The sequence below is a fragment of the Rhinolophus ferrumequinum genome, chromosome X, assembly GCF_004115265.2.
Source record: "Rhinolophus ferrumequinum isolate MPI-CBG mRhiFer1 chromosome X, mRhiFer1_v1.p, whole genome shotgun sequence".
Lineage (NCBI taxonomy): Eukaryota > Metazoa > Chordata > Mammalia > Chiroptera > Rhinolophidae > Rhinolophus > Rhinolophus ferrumequinum.
Window position 1 is genome coordinate 16,714,312 of NC_046284.1, and position 22,281 is coordinate 16,736,592.

General features: G+C 37.7%; 1 protein-coding gene and 1 pseudogene across 2 annotated transcripts in view; both read left to right on the top strand.

Moving 5' to 3' along the window:
- MCF2 (MCF.2 cell line derived transforming sequence) overlaps positions 1-12,627 on the top strand; it is a 77,994-nt gene extending 65,367 nt beyond the window's left edge. For both annotated transcript variants that reach the window (XM_033115366.1, XM_033115283.1), the window contains 5 exons: positions 1,750-1,859; positions 3,514-3,611; positions 7,128-7,240; positions 8,136-8,236; positions 11,103-12,627. In XM_033115366.1, coding sequence (XP_032971257.1) covers positions 1,750-1,859; positions 3,514-3,611; positions 7,128-7,240; positions 8,136-8,236; positions 11,103-11,143 — 463 coding nt within the window. In that variant the 3' untranslated portion in view covers positions 11,144-12,627. The remainder of the gene's footprint in view (positions 1-1,749; positions 1,860-3,513; positions 3,612-7,127; positions 7,241-8,135; positions 8,237-11,102) is intronic.
- LOC117024501 (NADH dehydrogenase [ubiquinone] 1 alpha subcomplex subunit 5-like) lies at positions 4,416-5,033 on the top strand (annotated as a pseudogene).
- Positions 12,628-22,281: the final 9,654 nt, after the last annotated feature.

Sequence of the window (22,281 nt, forward strand, 5' to 3'; positions counted from 1 at the left end):
TAAGAATGATAAAGGACTGGCACCCTCTCCTGGCCCACTGATTTGTGGTCCCTTGATGAAGACCACTTGCTGGTGACTTGGTCTCTCTTTCTACGTAGATAGGAAATATGGATCCTGGGAAGGGAACTGTGCCTGGACATGACCACGAGGTCTTTGATGAAGGAAGCGATCCGAAAGGGTAGCACTGACGATAGTGCTGGTTTAGAGATGTGGTCCTTGTATTTTACCCTTAGGATTAGAAGATGGAGTTGCCACAGAACATTTGCAGATATGCAGAAAGAATCCCCACACTGATCCCAATGCCTTGGCACACAAATTCACCATGCACTATCTATATGATGTAGGGATCATTGAATGACTTATTAAAAATACTCTTTTTCTCTCTGCTGCACATCACCTTTCAGAAGTAGCTACCGTGGTTCCCTGAAAATAAGACCTAGTCGGACAATCAGCTCTAATGCATCTTTTGGAGCAAAAATTAATGTAAGACCGGATCTAATATAATATAAGACCGGGTCTTACATAATATAAGACCAGGTATAATATAATATAATATAATATAATATAATATAATATAATATAATATAATAAATATAATATAATACCGGGTCTTATATTAATGTTTGCTCCAAAAGACGCATTAGAGCTGATTGTCCAGCTAGGTCTTATTTTCGGGGAAAGACGGTAAAATCAGGTGCAAAGTATGTTAGTTCATCTGGGACTTTAGGAAAACCATTTAAAAGTCACAGTAGAAGTCTTTATTTTCCAAGGTTCACAATACTCATAATCTTTTGTCATTTATTAAGTCTTTAGATTTCATGCTGTAATTTACTTCATAGTAGCTGATAGAACTCAACAATATTAATCAGATTAAGGTTTCATCGTCATTTATGTACACCTCATTTAATTCATTAAAGATAAAAGTTCATAGAGCAGCAGGAATTTTTTTGTTGTTTCTATTTTTCCAACATTATTAAGTTATAGTTGACAATTAAAATTGTATACATTTAAAGAGTCCAACTTGGTAATTTAATACACACACACATTGTGAAATATTCACCACAGTCAGGCTAATTAACATATCCATCGCCAGACATAATTATCCTTTTGTGTATGGTGAGAACACTTACCATAGCAAATTGTTTACACCTTAGCAAATTTCAAATCTGCAATGCTTTAGTGATTTTAAAGAATACACCTGCCTTGGGTCAAAAGGGAGTCATTTTCTTCCCTGCACATTAAAGAGATACCCTGCTGACTTGGATCCTAGTATTTAAGCTTCTGTATGTTAAGAACTATTATCACGGGGCGGCCCGATGGCTCAGGCAGTTAGAGATCCGTGCTCCTAACTTCTAAGGCTGCCGGTTTGATTCCCACATGGGCCAGTGGGCTCTCAACCTCAAGGTTGCCAGTTCGATTCCTCGAGTCCCACAAGGGATGGTGGGCTGCGCCCCCTGCAACTAAGATTGAAAGGACAACAACTTGACTTGGAAAAAAGTCCTGGAAGTACACACTGTTCCCCAATAAAGTACTGCTCCCCTTCCCCTTTAAGATTTTTAATAAAATCTTTAAAAAACAAAAAAGAACTATTATCACACAGACTTAAATAAGGGGGAATTCAGCTCTGCTTGAATGGCTTCTCAGTATGTTCTTAACACATGGTATCAGTGGAAGAAATGCCATTTTTAATTTCTTGTTCCTCTTGGACTGTACAAAAGCTTGCTTATTTTTACATATATATTATTTCAGGAGGCAAAAGGGAGCTTTTATAGGCGCCGAGGAAACTGGATCAGAGCACACCAGTGCTGTGGTGCAGGTCCATGAGGCAGTCGCATCAGTTCAGGCAGAAGCAAATACAGGTATGTGTCAAGGTCATCTGAAGGTAAGTCTCATGTCTGTGCACGTTCTTTTCTCCCATTGTTTGTTTGAAAAATATACCCATCTGTCATTTTTGTATAAAGACAACAAAATTAGCCCATTTTTATAGGGCCTGTATGCCTGGCATATGCAAGACACTGGTGGGCACTACAGAGCAGTGGTTGTCAAAGTGCGGTCCCTGGACCAGTAGCGTCAGCGTCACCTGGGAACTTGTTAGGGAGGCCAGTTCTCTGGCTCTGCCCTGGACCTTCTGAATCAGAAACTCTGGGATTGAGACCCAGCTATCTGTGATTTAGTAAATTGAGTCTTCCCTAGTGCATTTTCAAGTTCGGGAAGCCGTGCTACGCAGGATACAGAGATGAATAAAACACATAACTTGGCTTCAAGGAATGCACTCTTCACTCACCATAGGTTTGATGACTAGAGAAGACTCATTTATAGTTGGAATCATTTTTAATGCAAATTATACCATTTAATCTGATTTCAAACAATTTCTTTAATTCAACAAACAGAACACAGCCTGTGTGCCAGGAATTGCGCAAAGCTCTGGGTATACAGCCTAATTAAGACGCACTCAGCTGCCATCCCCATGAAGCTAGGAGGATAGAGAGATAATTCAATAGCAAATTAAAGTGAAATATATAAGTGTTATGACGGGGAAGTCCAAGGTGCTGCAGAAGCATCCAGCAGGGTCACCTAAACAACTTTGGGATCAACAGCATAGCCTTCCCTGGAGAAATACCCAACAGAGTGCCAGATGCCAGTACTTAAATATGATGGTCCTTCCTCTGGAAGTTTTCTCCTACTTGAGGAGAAACAGGTAATGATAACCTTGCTCAACTTTCAGTTATCCATGTAAAGGTCACTCAGGTCATCTGTGCTGTGGCCCCCAGAGGAGTCAGGAAGGAGCCTAGTACCAGTGCCTTCATTTGACAGATGAGGAAACAAAGTCAGAGAAAGTTGACATGACTTTTCCAAGGTTACACGAATAGTTTATTGTTTAGTGTGGCCAAGTTGAGATTCCCTTAATTTTAATTCTCTGCCTATATTAGATTGTTTAATTCATATCAGTTCAGTATATTTTAATTAAGCACCTCTTACATGCAAGGCTCTTATGAGACATACGATGTATAACACATGGTCTCTGCCTAATAAGAGAGATAAGTCAAAATAATAATATTAGGTTGGTGCAAAAGTAATTGCGGTTTAACAGGTTAAAAATAATTGCAAAAACTGCAATTACTTTTGCACCAACCTAACGTAGCGTGTTAACTAATGCTATTTGAATGGACCGATAAAAGTGCTGTAGAAAAACTTTTTGAAAGGGATGATTTTCTGTCAGAAGGGGTAAATATTCTCTAGAATGTTATATAACTTACTGTTATTTTTAATAACTCTCCCACCAACCCCAACTTGAAACCATCCTAAAAAGTAAAAGAAGTATATGACATACCAGGCCCTTGCTGAAATATCAGCAATTCTAAAATGGTGCAATCGAATTGGAGATTTTATTATCGGAAGCTACTATCAGACCACTGAAGGTTATAGCCTTGAATATTACAATTAGTTTTACTTATCTCCTTATGGCGGACCAGCACCATTAAGTAACTGCCACCCTCCATGTTTTTCTTATAGTTTGGACTGCAGAAATAGCGGAAGGGTCTGAGCAATGGTCAAACAACTATTTCTACTCTTCCTATGTTGACAACGAAGAAGAAGAAAGACCCCTAATGGTTAGTAATGACATATTAAAATAAATGCATAGAAACTCTTGAGGCAGTTTTACTGATACAATAGGTGACGTACATTGAGGCAATCTTTTGTCAGTATCGTTGGAGTCCTTAGGTGTATTCTGAGGCCAAAAGATTTGAAACGAGTCTTATAATGAACACTCAGTAATTACTTCTCTCTGGAAGTGGAACTTGTTTGAGCTACATGTGGCGTTCCTACTGAAGCCGATGAGATGAAGAGTTAATCATTCCAATTCTCTACACATTGACCAATTTTGTCTTTAATTGAGCCTCAGCACTGCGTTTTCAATCGAGGCGTGTGAGATAAAAATCATAGAACAAAGGAGGGTCAAATATACTTTAAAAATCAGTTTAGATTCCAGATTGGAAAATGTAGGAAATGAACATTACACATTAAAAACCCTTTATAACATCTGGGGAATATATTTTAGTGGACTCTCAAAAAATGTGCTGATGATACCAGATCTCAGTATATTAGAGCAAGGGGTCACCCCATATAACTAAAGGAGGTTGTTTTAGGGTAAAAGTAAGCATTTTATAAAAGAAATAGTTTCACGATGTTGTTAGGAAACTAGTGGATTATTAGAGGGAAGTTAGCGCCGTTTAGGGTAGATCTTCATTTTTTCTGAAGTCACCAGCTTGGAGGGTAATGGACTGCTCCGTGGGGCTCTTCAGAGGAACAAAATCAATTTGGCAGTTCTAATAGTCGGGTAAGGGGATAAGGGCATGGATAACCACACAGCTGCAGAGCATCAACTTGAATGCTTTCTTTAAGAAAGTACCAGAATGGGGCAGCTGGTTAGCTCAGTTGGTTAGAGCGCGATGCTCGTAACACCAGGGTTGCCGGTTCGATCTCCACATGGGCCACTGTGAGCTGTGCCCTCCACAACTAGATTGAAACAACTACTTGACTTGGAGCTGATGGGTCCTAGAAAAACACATTTAAATAAATAAAAGTTTAAGAAAAGAAAAGAGAAGAGAAGAGAGAAAGGGAAAGAAAAGAAAAGAAAAGAAAAAAGAAAAGGACCAGAATGGTACTTGGGTACTTAACACCGTTGTGGTGGGTGTGCTGAAGAAGACCACTGGCCTTGTGGGATTGGCTGTATATGTGAAAGTCCACATGAGAGGCTAAGAATATTGTACACAATGATCCTTGATGTCCATGAGCAAATCCCTAAAAATACAGCATATAGAAAGTATACAGAACAGATTATAGATGAGAAGTGGTTAAAGCGGAAACAGATGGTAAAAAAATTAGAAGACCCACTTCAGGGTAGCCAAATAGAAGAGGTGATTCTTCAGGCTGAAAATGAACTAAATCTGACAAGAAAAATGATAGAGTGGAAATCATGGGAGCCTTTAGTGGAAGAGCCTCCTGCCAACGAATGGAAATGGCCAATATAATCATCATTAAATGACTGTGTGTTGACAAGAACTGATGTAATTAAGTGTTCTGTTATATCAAAAAAAAAAAAAACACAATAAAAGAAAGTAACAGAATGTTCTTTCTACTAATGATACAATGACCATAAACTTGTATGGAAGTTTATACTTTACAAGATGATTTCACATTTAATGTTCATAATATCAGCGAGAGGAGGGCAGGCTTTATTATCTGCAATCGACAGAGGAGGAAACTGAGGCTCAGAGCTGGTAAGAAATTTGTCCAGAGTTAATGGTGTAGACTGGCAGGGTTCAAACTTTTTGATGTAGGAACGCTCTACATTCTTAAAAATTATCAAGCACCCCAAAGAGCTCTTGTTTACATCTATTGATATTTACCATATTATAAATTAAAACTGAGGAATATAAAATTATGTATTCATTATTTAAAAATATTAATAAACCCATTATAATTTCATATGAATAACATTTTTATTAAAAATTTACATTTTTCAAGACAAAATACTTAGTGAGAAGAATGGCATTTTAGATATTTTTTCAAGTCTCTAACCTGCTTTTTCAATCAGTCTGTTCTGCTATCACACATCAGGTAGCCTCTAGAAAATTCCACTGTATACTTGTGAGAGAATGAGAGTGAAAAGGCAAGTAATGTCTTTATGTAGGCTTGACCTTGCAGACCCTTGAAAGGATGTCGGGGACACCCAAAGGTCTTCCATTTTTGTAATTCGTATTGTCTGAGGATGGTAGTTGTTCAGATGTGAGTGAAAAGTCAGGGGAAGCCAGTCTGGGTTTAAACATTTGCTGTAGATGTTCAGTGAGGGGGATTGTCAGGAACTGACCAAGTCTTCAGTAAGCATTTTCCCAACCATGGTGTCAGAAAATAAAGCAAATATGCAAAGCTGATGAATCCTTTAATCACAGGGGAGGGGAATGTAGGAAAACCTATCAGTTTTCCTCTCTCCTCCCAATAATTCCCTAAGATGTCTTACTAAGAAAAATGTACAAAAGAACAATTCAGTGCGTACAAAAGAGAAAAAAGAAAGAAAAGAGAGACTCCCACCCCAAAAAAAAAAAGCAAAATAGATTTCAATGAGCTGCTCTTTTAGCCTCATTTTATCAATCAAAAAGTCAGGAAAAATGGCGCTGCTTCCCAAGCAGAGGCCCATGTGGAAGATGGCTCTCCTATTTTAATGAAGCTGCTATGTTAGCTGGGAAGTAGCTCTTTCTTGCCTGTTCTTCAGCCCATCTGATAAAAGTACTGGCTCAAAAGATGTTCAGCCCAAGTGATGCAGATATTGTTTTCAGGTTGATTCTTATGAGTGTACAAAGAGTTGGCATCACATAATTTTTTCTTTCATTCAAAACATTTTTTAAATTATAGCACGCTTATGTTTTGAAATCATGTATTCAGTGTGTAAGATATTATACTGGAAAAATTCTCATCTCCGAATACTTTGGGACATGAAATTTATTCCTTCTCCATCTACTTTGTAACCAAATGTAATAAGTGTGCCGAGGATTGTTTAGCTTATTAATGAATCCAGTTAAAATTACAGCTGCAAAAAAATAAGGCCAAGTAAAGCACAACATTACGATTTAATCTGCTTTTATTGGACTCAGAGCTCTGTACCCACTAGTTTTACTGGTGCAAAACAGGATAAAGCCCAGAAGTCCTTTTGTGGACATTAGTTAATACTCGTTCAGCGCTATTGCCTTTTGTATGTGCTGGGATAAATTTTTCATGAGAGTAGTTTACAAATAACAATATTGAAAAATTATTTTCATGGTTTTTTTCTGGATTTATGCTTATAATTCATGTAACTTAAATTAGTTGTGCTCTATTACTTTCTGTGTAGTTCATGCTGTAATTCTCTTTTTTGCAAATACAAGTGAGTTCTTTAGGTTAAATAAACACGTTCTGCTTTTTTTCCCCATCACAAACTGCTTCATGTTTGTTTGTTCTTGCAAAGCTGCTGCAGCTGCCACATTTGCCATTGAAGTAGCGTGTGAATGCTTTATGTCTCAGAGCATGCACTTGTGCAAAGTAGTTTTGCTATTCAATTTATAATGTAATTTCTCAAAACCACCTTACAGTCTCCAGGCAAATATAAAGCCCTAGCAGATTGCAGGAAGAGAGGCTCAGAAGACCTCCTGATTAGAAATGGAGATGTCATTCAGCTTCTCCATGAGGATGCTGAGGGTCGATGGTAGGTGTGTTCTCCATGCCTGTGACGGCATCTGCCTGGGGCACATGGATATCTAATCAAATGTTCTGCTTTACTTGTATCTTTGTTATACAGTCTCAGGAAGCAGAAATATCACATTTCTTATCAGTGTTTCATTTTCATTGCTTCAGCCATGCCTATCTAGCTCACTGAAAGGAATGTTAACCTTTGGTGAGTGAAAAAATGCTTTGAAAGAATGAAATGCTATGAGTCTGCATGCTCTCTTGTGGTTTGGTTTACCTGTGGCCGAGACGTTCCACCTGATACATCTGGCTTTGTAATGGCTACAGATCACCTTACATGTGGTAATTTGTCATTCATTAAATCATCACATCTTTAATGAATGCCTACTACGTGCCGGGGACCATGCTTTGCTCCGTTACGACATAGCCACACTTCTCTTTATCATTTCAAATATTGACTTTGCAGCCTTATTCTATCCTTATGCATTGACTTCATAGAGCCCCAATTGCAAAGATGGTTCTGCCAAATATGCTGTTTAATTTTAGAGAGCCCAAAGCAGGAAGGAAATATTGTTTGGAAGAAGGCTGAATGAAGCTTCCATAAATCTTGGAAATTTTATATGAAATAATCCTGTCTTCACTGTGTCAATATCTTTAACCAAAATGCTGCACTGACGGTGTACTCTGACCCTAATGGTCACGAGGGTGAAAATTAATGATGTACCATTACAGTAATAACCATTTTTGCTAGTAACCTAAGTCCTTTGTAGGTTACTCAAAGGACTCAAGAACAATGTCATGAAGGTCTTTGAATACATGCAATAGCTTTGTGAAGATGTGAGCTGCAATGCAATGTCTTTGGGTTTTTTCTGGTAATATTACCATTGTTGGCTACTAATTCATTTATTATTTAGGTTGGTGAAAAATCTAAACAGAAGAAAAGAAGGCCTGATTCCAGGAAACAGTTTGCAGATTATAATCGGTGACTATAGGTTTCGGAATACCAAAGTTACAGGTATAATATGAACAGACTGTATACTACTTGTTTAAAGGCTAAAATTATTAAAGCTTTACCAAATATGCAATTGGCATAGGGTAAGGACCTCTTTGCGCTTAGAAATGAAGCTGCAAGCGTATTATGTTAGCTAGGATTTAATTTTTTTCCTTTAATAGTTTTTAATTAATGAAGAAAGATTTTTAAAAATTTTCCCTACAAGGTTGATAAGTTTGAAAGAGAGTTTCAGATACTGTGGTGTCTTATAAGAGATCCTTCAGAACGAAATACCAATAATAGGCTTTTAAGGTACCAGCCTTACTATCCAAGAATGCTTTACCAGTGTGTTTTCATTTAGTTCTCAGAGCATGTTATGTCCTTATGGTAGGTTTCTGCAACATACACACGCACACACACACACACACACACACACACACACACACACACACACACAGAGTTCTTTGTGTCTGTGCCCAAGACTTAATGTGTGACAGTAGTACGAAGCAATGAAAACTACCCTAATATTCCTTTCTATTAAGCCAAACCTTTGTTCGTAAAATTTCTGTATACGAACTAGTATCATTGTGAGATTTTTGCCCTAAGTGATAATGAGCTGTCTATAAAAAGGTGGCACACACACAAACAAGAGAACAGGTTTGTTTGTGAACAAGATTACCATTATACGTACATATTCCCTTTGACTTTCTAGTTTTGGACTTGCACTTAAATTTTAGGTAATGGTACACCGTGCTTAGATGAATCTAATGGACCGGGAGTAACTTGTTTGGTTTTAAATTTTATTTATGACATGAAACAAAACCTAAGGGTGATAGGGCTCCATATAAATATTGGGTCCCATGGGAATCCCACAAATAGAGTCATTTCTTGTTTGTTTGTTTGTTTGTTTGTTTTAGTACTCTAAATCTGGGTGGGTCACCTTTCAAAGGTTTTCTGTTTTAATTGTCAAATTATTTAGAAAACTATTGAAATTATTTAGAAAGTTATTGAACTCCTAAATTATTTAGATAATTAGTAATCAGAAGAATCTGATATATCGCCAACCTGAACTGATTGCCATTTATTAAAAATCTACACCCAACAACTACAGAATATACCATTATTTTTAAGTATACCTGGAGCATTCACCAAGATAGATCATATGCTACGTAATAAAATAAGGCTCAGTAAAATTCAGAAGACTGGAATCATAAAATCTCAAAAGGTATTATATTAGAAATCAATAATCCCTAAATATTTGGATATGAAATGATACACATCTAAACAACACATGGGGCAAAGAAGAAAGCACAAGAGAAATTAGAATTATTTCAAGTTGGATGAAAATGCAACATATCAAAATTTGTGGATGCAGCTAAAGGGGGAGGGAAATGTATAACTTTAAATACTTGTATTACATACTTAAAAATCATTGTAAGTCACCTTATTAACATAATGAAGGGGAAAATTATGTAATCATTTCAATAGATGAAGAAAAGTACTTTACAAAACTCCATACTTATTCATGATAAAACCTCTCAACCAAACTAAGAATAAAAGGAATTTCCTTAATCTGCTAATGTGCACTTAGGAAAAACCACAGCTAACATCATTCTTAATGGTGAAATGTTGAAAGCTTTTCCCCTAAGATTGGGAACAAGCCAAGGATATTCAGTCTCACCATTTCTATTCAACATTTATACTGGAAATCCTAGCCAGTGCCATAACTCACAATAAAGAGATAAAAACCAAAAAGATTAGAAAAGAAGCAACACTGTCATGCTTAGCAGATCATGTGTATTTACAAAACTATTAGGAATCTATACACAAAAATGCCTTACTGGAAGTAATAAGTGAATTTTATAAGGCCAAAGTATACGAACTCATTATACAAAATAAATTGTAATGCTATATCCTAGCACCAAAAAAATTGAAACAATGAAATTTCAGAAAACAACATTCACATTGATAATACAAAACAAAATAAATAGAAATAAATCGAACAACATGTCTAAGGCTTCTCTACCGACGACAAGTCATTGCTGAGATACATTTAAGATGATTGAATAAAGGGAGAGATATACCATGTTCAAGGATTGGAAATCTCAAAGTTGATAATTGATCTATAGACTTAATGCAATCAAAATCTCAGCAGGCCCTTTTGAAAAAAAAAAAGGTAAAGACAAGTTTATTGTAAAATGTATATGGAAAGGCAAAGAATCTAGAACAGAAGAATCTCAAAACTTTGGAGGACTAACTAACATACCTGAGTTCAAGATCCTCTAAGGCTACAGTAGTGAATATAGTGTGGTGTAGAAAAATAGAGATTTCAGAAATAGGCCCACATATACATAATCAACTAACGTTCAATCAAGGTGTCAAGTCAAACGAACAAAAGGAAGGTTGTTTAAACGGATGGTGCTGGAGCAACTGGGTATCCATATGGAAAAAGAAATGAACCTCCATCCTGCACAAAAATTAATCTGAGTTGGATCACAGACACAAACATAAAAGTTAGAATCATAAAGCTTCTAAAAGCAAGCACGAGACAATATCTTCATGACTTTGAGTGGTTAACAATTTCTTATACAGGGCAGAAAAAGCACTAACCAGGAAAGAGTATCAGACAAATACAAAGAAACAGTGCACATGCTAAATTGAGCACTTTACAATGTTAAAAATGTATACCTGTTAGAATAGGATAAAGTCTAAGATGTGAACATTTTGAATACTTTCAAAAGCCAATTACGTAGTTCTAATGTCACAATTTCCCCCAAATTAACTGATTCCATCTTGAACATTATTCTTAGTGTTAGAAATCATAGCGCAGACGACATTTTTGGCCTTAGAAGTCACTTGAGTATTAACATCATTCTTCATTATTTTGTAGATGCTGCTCTGAGTAACACAAGGAAACTCAGTTCCCCTTGAATTAAAGGAGAATGAATAGACTTGTAAAAATAAGATTTCCTTTGGAGGTGGGAACTAGATTCTATTCCTTAGACGTGTACAGATAAACAGCACAAGAGTCAGGATGATCCTATGCTGCCCATGACATTCCCAGAATTTCCTCAGGACTGAGATGGACTTCGTCATTCACAGATTGTCTCATTCTTGCAAAGAAGCCATCTTGCCACCTTCCATTCCCCGCAGCTGAAAATGGCAGTGCTATTTTGTTTCCAAGTAGGATTTTTCATGGCATGCATTCAGATTCCATCTAAAAACCCGGAAATCAATTATTTTGAACATTTGCAGGTAAAACGCTTTACCTGTAACTTTGTTGGTGACTTTTCGGTAACAAAACAAAAATCCAAAGAGAGATGAGAGATAATCAGAGATTTTTAAAAACCCCTTTGTTAACTGCTAGTTTGTTTAATTCTGTTATCAGTGTGACTATAATATACCAAAGGGATATGTTCTGAAGGACCTCTTTTGCACTTTGACTGGTATTTAGGGTTTTTTGAGCTGTCTTACAGTTTTTGAAAGATCCAAAGCTAAAACGCCTGTAGTTAGAATCTGTTGAAGTTTACATTTTGTGCATTGAAATTTAGATACACATGTCACAGCTTTAAGTTAAATATTCACATTTGCACAAGAGGTGTTCCTGTTACAAAGCTCTACTTTCCAGTGTCTTGCTTTTGAATTTTTTGGAAAAATCTGTTCTAGTACAGGTTTTCTTAAGTTATGTTTCTTCCTAAGGTTTTCCTTTGATAATATATGTGTAGCTCTCTTTCTTTGAAGTGTATAAACAGTGTGATCACTTGTTTTAGAGCACAGGACCCGTTGTTGCATGCAGTGTTGAATTTATGCTTGGAGCATTTCATATCAGGGACCACGAAAGATAGTGGTTTGAAATTGCTGCCTTTTGAATCATGGATTGTGGGTTTTACTTTCAAGTTGGCATATTAGGTGCATGTTTTTTTGATGAATGGTTTTACAATAATAAATACAATAACTGTAATACATAAACATTTTATCTTTCAAATAGGTTTGTGTATCATATCAAGATCATAGTTTATGTCACTGGTACCATTTGATGTGACAATTTGTATGCCATACTAGTTGTATTTTATTCAAAGTTACCTGCAAATTATACATCTTCTAATGTACAATTGCTGGAATTTATGATGGTTGATTTATAACTCACTCATGAACTTGTCCATTTATTTGATATTTCACTTAATTAATGCTTCTGCAACAACAACAACAAAATGAAATTAAAATTCATTTCTCTTGTGTGCTGATCCTGTGGTTAGAAGCCAGAATTAGGAGGTAAAATTTTTGAATAATGATGCCCTTCTGCACAAAATGTTTTAATTTCATGGTATTAAACTAGGGATTTTAATCATTTAAGACAATAGTGAATTTGACGGATTCAAGCATACAGTTATAGTCTTTTAATGTTTTAATCACTGTACAACGGATGCTATATTTGTATACGTATTTGTATATGTAACTGCACTGTATTCATTTTATTGGGCTATAAATGTGTTACTATAAAACATAGGAGTAATTTCCCTTTAAGTCTTGAAATTTTAATTACATTGTAAATGTACTTACAATGTAAATGTACTTGCATTAATTCCACATTAAAAATATCCAACCTTAAATTTATTCACATATTTTTTTAGCTTAGTACGGTATCAATCATGCATTGAAAACTCCTTTCCTTTCATTTATCAGTGATACCCTAAAGGCACCACAAGTATTTTGAGTCAAATGTTTAACTTCAGCCTTACTTCATGATTCTCTCAGAGAAACAGACACAGAGATAGACAGATGTGACCAGAACTAGGATAAACTGTTCTGCAGAAAAAGTTTCTTCATCCAAATCTGTAGGATAGCGATAAATGAGGTTCCAAGGGTTAGATAGCCATGTTTAAGAGTAGATATTTCCACATCCTGAAAAAATCCGCTTCTCTGTAATAGAGCCCAGGGAAATCTGGAAAGCATCTAGACACCTGCAGCTGTTTGCTGAACCATTGCTTGCAAAGGGCTCTTAGTTGGATTTGCCAGACTTAATGATTTCTTCCACAGCTTCTGGAACTGGGTTCTAGAACTGTGTCTTAATATAGATGGGAGACAAAAACCTAACAAATTGGCTTGATTGAATCTTCCATTTAAAAAAAAAATGAGATTGTTTCAATTGTCTTAGTAAGCATCCCACACAGGATCAACTATTTCTTTGTCTTTAAATTTATTTTGAGCTCTTTTGAGGAAGCACCATCATGGAACTATTAATAGTTAATACGTTACTGCATTTCTGAAGAACGCCTAGAAAATTAAAATGTGTATTCAAGTTTTTATTTCTATGTTGGCTGAAGAGTAAATGTCATTCTTGACATTTCCAAAATTATGTATGAATAATATAGAGAATATATTTATCATGAAAGCCACCCATATCTGGGCTATAATATTCTGTTAAGAAGACAGATACTTTCAAAGAATGTTTTTGGAACTGTAAGGAAGTATAAAAAATGCTCCACCTGAACAGAAATTAGGCTAATGATTTTGTGTGGGTTTAGTCAGAAATCAATCCAATTTCACACTTTCTCTAAGAAACATGCATAGCATTAGTAGGCACTGACCACGGGAATAAGGTTCCCACAGGGACTGTAGACTCCAGAGTGCTTAATGAATCGAGTCTCAAGTAATTGTCAAAAAAGTCATTTTTTAAAAGGTTTTCATTAAAAATATTGTTAGCATACAATATTATATGAGTTTCAGGTGTACACCATAGTTATTCAACATTTATGTACCTAAAGAAGTGATCACCATGATAAGTCCAGCAACCATCTGACAGCGTACCACGCTATCACAATATTATTGACTATATTCCCCGTGCTGTATATTACATCCCCATGACTCCTTTGTTTTATACCTGGAGATTTAAACCTCATTGCCCTTCACCTTCCCCCCACTTTTTAATTTTTCAGTGACAGTTGACATTCAATATTATTTTACATTAACTTCAGGTGCACAGCATAGTAGTCAGACATTTATATAACTTAAGAAGTGATCCCCTGAGTAGTCTAGTACCCACCTGGCACTGTACATAGTAATGATTATTGACTAGACTCCCTATGCTTTATTTATATTCCTATGACTACTTTGTAGCTACCAATTTGTACTTCTTAAGCCCTTTTTCACCCTGTCCCCAACCCTCCTCCAATCTATCGCCCTGATAAATCTAGTACCCCTCTGACACCATACGTAGTTATTACACTATTATTTACTATAATTATTATGCTATACCACGTCCACATTACTACTTTGTAACAACCAATGTGTACTTCTTAATCCCTTCCCCTTTTCCACCCACCACCACAACCCCTCTCCCATCTGGCAACCATCAAAATGTTCTCTATATGAGTCAGTTTCTGTTTTGTTGGTTTATTTTGTTCTTTAGATTCCACATATAAGAGAAATCACATTGCATCTGTTTTTCTCTGTCTGACATATTCCGCTCAGCACAATACCCATCTTCCAGGTCTATCCGTGCTGCTGCAGATGGCAAGAACCCATTCCCTTCCATGGCCAAGCAATATTCCATCGTATATATGTACCACCTCTTCTTTATCCATTCTTCCATCGACGGACACCCAGGCTGCCTCCACATCTTGACCATTGTAAACAATTCTGCAATGAACATGTGGATGCACATGTCCCCTCAAAGTAGCGTTTTGGTTTTCTTTGGATAAATTACTGGGTCCTCTTTTGACTCTTGTTATAGCCTTCATTTTATAGTCAATTCTGTCTGGTAAAAGGATTGCTACCCCAGCTTTTCTTGTTTGTTTGTTTCCATTTTCACGAAATACCTTTTTCCATCCCTTTACTTTCAGTCTGTGTTTTTCAATCTGAAGTGTCTCTTGTAGGCAGCATATGTAAGGGTTTTGTTTTCTTATCCAGTCAGCCACCCTGTGTTTTTGAGTGGAGCATTTAATCCACTTACATTGAAAGCAATTGATGATAGATAGGTAGTTATTGCCATTGTAGGTAATATTTGCCCTTGTAGGTAGTTATTGCCCTTGTAGGTAACTACCTGCTTTTCTCTTGCTGCTTTTAGGATTTTCTCTTTGTCTTTAACATTTGCCATTTTAATTACAATGTGTCTTGGTGTGGGCCAATTTGGGTTCATCTTTTTTGAGACTCTTGCGCTTCCTGGGCTTGTATGTCTGTTTCCTTCACCAGTCAATATTTCTTCAAATAGTTTCTCGGTCCCTTGCTTTCTCTCTTCTCCTTCTGGTACCCTTATGATGCAAATGTTGTTACACTGGATGTTGTCCCAGAGGTCTCTTAAACTATCCTCATTTTTGGGATTCTTTTTCCTTTTGCTGTTCCGATTCTGTGTTTCCTGCTTCCTTGTCTTCCAAATCACTCATTCAGTCCACTGCTTCATCTAGTCTGCTGGTGATTTCCTTCTATTGCATTCTTCATTTCAGTTATTGTATTCTTCACTTCTTCATTGTATTCTTCACTATTGCATTCTTCATTTCAGTTATTGTATTCTTCACCATAAAAATGACTGGTTCATTTTTATGGTTTCTGTATCCTCTTTTATGCTTGCTGTCTCTTTGTTGAAGTTTCTCACTAAGTTCCTTGAGCATCCTTATAAACACTGTTTTGAGCTCTGCCTCTGGTAGGATGCTTGCCTCCATTTTGTTTCATTCTTTATCTGGAGTTTTCTCCTATTCTTTCATTTGGGGCATATTTGTTTGTTTCCTCAATTTGGCTGCTTCTCTGTGTTTGTTTCTATGTATTAGGTAGGGCTGCTATGTCTCCCAATCTTGCCAGGTGGCCATATGAAGTAGGTGTCCTGTAGGGCCTAGTGGCACAGTCTCCCAGGTCACCTGATCTAGGTGCTCCAGGTGTGTTCCTTGTGTGATTTGTGTGTGCCCTTCTGTAGTAGGTTGAGCCCTGATTGCTGTTGGCATGTCAGTGGGTGGTATTTACCCTCAAGCTGACTGGCTGTGGTGTTTGGCCACATCTATAGCTTATGGGCTACTGTGCAGGGCACTTACCCCATGGAGCGGGATTTGCCCCAGGGGTCTCTAGTGCCTGTTGAGACCACCCCTTGTGTGTGCCACTTGTGGGGCTAATTGGGTGGTGCTCTGCTGTGGTCTGAAGCCAACCTCCAAGTATGTAGGTTCCCGGGCCTCTTGGGAGGGGCTCCAGTGCAGGCCCAGGTCAGCCACTGCCTGTCACTGGCCAAGGAATACCTAGTAGGAGCTACAAAGTGACCCACTGTTGGTTGCTGCCTGTGCTGTACCCGAAGGCGTGTGGGAGAGGCCATGCTGTGAACCAAGGGTGGCTGCCACCAGTACCAGGCCTGGGGTAGCTCCACACAAAGCCAGAACAGTCCAAGGCCTGCTGCCACCTGCTGGCTCCCGTAAGGTTCAGCTGCTGATAAAGCCTCTTGCACTAGCAAGTTGTGTGAGGCAGGGTCTCAGTGAGACAGCAGGTTGAAGCAGCAGAGCTCACCAGGCCAATCAGATTCAGATTTGACTGTGGTGGGGGCGGGCTCAACACAGGAAAGATGGCGCCTGCCTGCTGGATGCACAGGAAGAGGGCCCCACACAGGGAAAATGAGGACTGTTCCTCCTATCCTCGCCCAGAAGTTACACAACTCAGTCTCTCCCCACATGTCTCTAATGCCCCCAGAGGCACTGTCCACCAGAGCCCAGCGTGAGTGCCTGCACAGGCCCTTTAAGAGGATGTCTGGGTTTCCCATAACCTTCCATCCCACCCACACTGTTGGAACCCCCACTGTTTTTCACAGCCAGAAGTTGTGGGGGCTCCTCTTCCCAGCATCAGTACTCTGGGCTGGGGAGCTTCGTTTGGGGGGCTGGGGTCCCTCATTCCTTTCTGGAGAACCTCTGTGGCTGAGGTATCTTTCCCGATTTTCAACTGCCAACACATGGGTGTGGGTCCAGACCATTTTGTGTCTCCCCCCTCCACCAGTCTCCACGCGTCTTCTTCTTTTTATTTTTAGTTACAAAACTTCAGCCAGACTTCAAATGGTTCTCCAGGTTGATTGTTCTATAATTTAGAACAATTTATAATTAGTTGTAATTTTGGTATGTTCATGGGGGAGGAAAGCACAGCATTTATCTGCTCTGCCATCTTGGATCTCCAAATCATTTTTATTATATTTCAGTACACTTCCCTACATTGATTTGGAATGGTCAGTTTGCAGTTGCTCTCTCGGGCACTGCCCAAGGACAGCAAAATGCTTAGGAATGAAGCCATGTTAAAGCAAAACCTAAACCCTTTATATTGTTCATAAGAACATTAATAAAATTGACCACAGGTGCTTTTTTTTGTATCCTTTTTAGTTCAAAATGTATTTTCTGTCTTAAAGCTCATCATAACATATTCAAGTCTTAAGTTTTCCCTTGCAATTGGTGAGGGCCTACCTAATATATGTTGATCACCTCATTTTCACATGTACAAATTAGCACATTAAATTCTGAGGAGATAGTTTCAGCGCATGTCCACCAAATAGAACTAATTGTGAATTGAGAACAACCAATGAGGTTGGACTTTGTGAGGATATATTCCTTAAGGTATGAAATGAAACTTTCCTTAAAGCTAAACCACAATAAAATGTAAACCATTTCAAAGATACATTTTGTCTTAAGTATTTGTGAGATAGACTCACTAACTCGATTACTATGAAAATAACCAACCAAATACAACCAGGTTAGAGAAGAAATTAAACTATAATGGAGTAGGGAAGGAAGTCAAATATTTGAAGCATGATAAGAACTGGACATGCTGAGGATTTTTTTTTAATAGTCTTTTTTTTATTATTAGTTTCAGGTATACAAAAACAACAGTAATTAGACGTTTACACACCTAACAAAGTAATCACCCCAACAAGTCTACTACCCTTCTGACCCCCTACGATACCATTGACTATTCCCTAGGCTGTACTTTACATCTCATGACTATATATTTTTAAAAATATAATTGACATTCAATATTATATTAGTTTCAGGTGTATAGCATAGTGGTTAGGCATTTATTTAGTTAATAGTTTTTATCTCAGTTTGATAGTGAATGCCCTCTTTTCCGTGCCAACCTATGAGAAATCAAATGAAAACAAAATGTTAGTAACTAAGTGGACTGTAATAAAAATGCTTAAAGGGAAAACTCATAGTAGAAATTTTGGAATTTAATATTAGAAGCTAATATGATCTCTGTTCTGACCCTGGGGAGGACACAAGGCTATACCTGTATATTTACAACTAGTTTTAAAACCCCTGAATTCAATGCAAAGCAGGCCGTTTACATATGAATATTAATAACTTAAAAATTTGCCTGTATGTCTAAAATCAGCAGGTATTGGGAAGGACATGAAACTACTGGGAGCATAAATTGGCACAACCCTCTCATGAGCAATTTGCTAATACCAATTGAGGTTAAAGTGAATACTGTATGGCTTAGCAATTCCACAACTATACCTACCCAAGAGAAACACACGTGCTCTAGGAGATACATGGGTCTCCAGAATATTTATAGCAGAATTGTTTAGAAGAGTAAAACTTTTGGAGACAACATGAATGCCCATGAACAGAAGAATAGGTAACTATGGTATATCATACAATCAAATACTATATAAAAGTTAAAATGAATGACCTAGAGCCACATACGTCAACATCAATGAATCTCACAAGAATCAAGTTGTAGAATAGATACAATATGATTGCATTTGTAAAAAGTCTTAAAATATGCAAAACAAAACGTGTATTTTTAATTGATAATTTATGGTAAAAATCTATGGTATGCTGGATAGTGATTAATAGGAAATTTAGGATGATAGTTCCGTGATACTTGGGAGTTCATCATATTATTTTCTGTACATTTTTATATGTCAAACATTTCACAATAAGAAATTCTGTTCATTTTAACTTAGTAGTGGAAAAGTGGAATATGCCTTGTCCCCTGATGATTGAAGTAGAGTGAAACCCTGTGCTAAACTTGCCCTCCACACATTCCTGTGGGAATTTTCTTTTTTTAATCTTACATGCTGGCTGAAAATAACAGTTAAGAACTCTTTTCTGCAGTCTTTATAAATATTTTACAAATTGTGAACTAACAGCAGCAGAAAACTATCATAGAATAAAACTTTGTTGATTTAACAATGTTTGAATATGTTGTGTAGAAGAAATATTTGCACTTAAGAAATGTTACATTTTATAGCATAAAATAACTACTTGTTGCCATCTGAGAACAACTTTAAAGGTCTGATTTATCAGTATTTCTAGCTCAAACATTTAGCTTCCTTAAACAACTTTCCATTTTAATTTACAGTGTATTTATTGCTCACTCAGCAATAATTGAGTAGCAGGACTATAAAAATGATGAATTGTTAGTCAAATAATTAGATTATGCCCATTAGTATGTTGGTGAATGTTAAACAACGGGGTCTCTCAAAAAATACATATTTGTAGCATTTGTCAATATCTATGGTATCAATATCCATACCATGGTAGATTTCAAGCTACTGACATGAAATATCTGAACTGGGAGTTCAGATATTGGCAAAATTGCAAAATTGGCATTTGTGAGTTGGTATAAGCCAGTTTCAGCACATCACTGATTGTGTCTTATGAAATATAGTTCTGGGACCATAGGAAGTGTTCAGTAAAATTCCTTTTTGGAGTGTGCTAAGATTTCTGAATTATAACCCACCATTAGGTAATGTGTTGCTATCCTTTTAGCATATCTGTTACCCAAATTTACATTTTCTAATCTAAGGAAGCAAAGATTCTGATCTTTAGCATGATCATCTAGGACTAGAAACAGCATGTGGAAGAGGGTATGAACAGTGGAAAATATGGGAGGTGTATTGGGGGACATTAAATCTCTGTGACCAAGAATGACAATTTGATTCAGATATAAAACTTCAAAACCCAAACGAAAGCCAAGAGTTGACTCAAAAGAGAAAACAAACAAACGAAAAAACAAGGTACAACCAACCACAAAATACCTACCAAAATGAGGAGACAAAGTGTAGACAAGAGAGGTTATTGCAGCTTTGGAGAACACAAACACAAAAGCAGTAAATATTACCAGTAGATGAAAAGGCCAGGGCTGTAACCATAGTCTAGGCTCATCTTTTTTACATATCCTGGAAATTAGTGACAACTCCTCTTTATATCCTTGGAAGGCAATGAATGTAGGAGGTCTCTCTATATTTGTCTGTCTCCCTTCCTGTGGCGTATTCCCTTATGGATTCAGGATGACTATCTCATCCCCACCTTAGATGACTGAGTTTTGCACTGATGTGGTTGGTAGTAGCTTTTTTCCTCCCATTTCATTCATACATTGGTTTGTTAACGAGCATGCACTGAGTTTCTCAGAGACTTGTTGCAGTCTTAATTTGGCTTCTTACTTTTAGAGCTGAGGGTTTTTTTGTTGTTTTTTAAGGGCGGGGCGCAGCTCACAGTGGCCCATGTGGGGATCGAACCGGCGACCTTGGTGTTATTATCACCACACTCCAACCAACTGAGCTAACTGGCCATCCCCCTAGAGCTGAATTTTCATATCATGAAAAGGCAAGCTTATTTTTGTAGAATATTCCAAGAGGAAACTAGATTTTTATACTAAAGCATGTAATGTATAAATCACGAGACCCCTTTTCTTTATGAGGTCAGCACTTAAGCCACTTCACGGTTATTGATCTGGAGAAGCTATATACTACAGCATTTCTAAAAGTGTAGGAGTGACAGCATCTGGGACATTTATTTACTATGTTGGCGACATTTTATAGATTAGGATCTCATATTTAACATTGCAATGAAGCAACCTTTTGAAAGGAAGTCTTTGGAATCAGGGATATCCCCATTCCTGTTTCCATTTTTCTCTCAACCAAGGAGGTAACTCTCTTACCCGAGTGAAATAATCTGGCCAGGAGTTCGAAATACTACTGTCCTGTGAGGGTGTGGAGAGAATTTGCTCCTGTTATAGAAGCTGTTGCCTCTTTATGTATAAGGGTCTGCCTGCTGTTCTTCCCTTCTGATACCTTTATCCGTACTAGAGGTTGAGATGAACTCTGGAAATCTCAAGGCAAGCCATAACCCTGGGTGAAAAAGGTCTGCCTTAAAAGGATCGGTAGGGAAAAGGCGTAGAATGAACTGTGTACTTGGACTGGTTGAAAAGGCTGGGAGTGCTACCGTCTTTTGCCTGCTGTGACTCCTTCAGCAGCCTCCATAGTTTGCAGAACATGTTACTCGGTGTGGTTTCCACCATGAGATTTCGAGGTGGCATACGCTTCAGATTCAAAAAGAGCACTGATTCCTGAGTGCTTTGCTCTGACGGGCCTGTCCGCCACTGAAGTATTTCACTGAAGTGTTTACCAGTCACCCACGTCTGCACTGCACTGTTAGAATCTCAGCTTCAGTGGGCCTTTGAAGCCTTCCTTCAACCCTCAAACAGCTTCTGGAATGGCCTGCTGTCTCGCTGTGCCACATGTCTTACCCCGCAGAGTTGCAATGAAGCGAGTTGAAATGTTGCCGGAATGACAGTGCCAGATGACACTGATGAACTTGCTCTAGAAGTCCATTGTCACATCTGGAAGGCCCAGAGCTCACAGTTGGGCTAAAAGCCAGGCATCAGCAGCACAGGTTCATTCCATGTGTACTTACTGAGTGTCTGCTAGGAGGCGGGGACTGCAGCTCCAGTTTGTTGCCGTGTTTCCCCGAAAGTAAGACCCAGCCGGACAATCAGCTCTTAAGGCGTCTTTTGGAGCAAAAATTAATATAAGACCCGGTATTATGTTATATTATTATATTGTATTATATAATCATATTAAAGACCGGGTCTTATATTATAGTAAAATAAGACCGGGTCTTATATTAATTTTTGCTCCAAAAGACGCCTTAAGAGCTGATTGTCCGGCTGGGTCTTACTTTCGGGGAAACACGGCGTTTGACGGCCACTCTAGTGCTTTCTGGGCTCTCTTGGTCTTGATTTGGTCACCTGTTTGTCAGTTAGAGCATCGCTAGCAAGAAGTCCAGGCAGTTTTCAGTCCCAGGTTTGCTGAAAGGATTGCCACCAACACG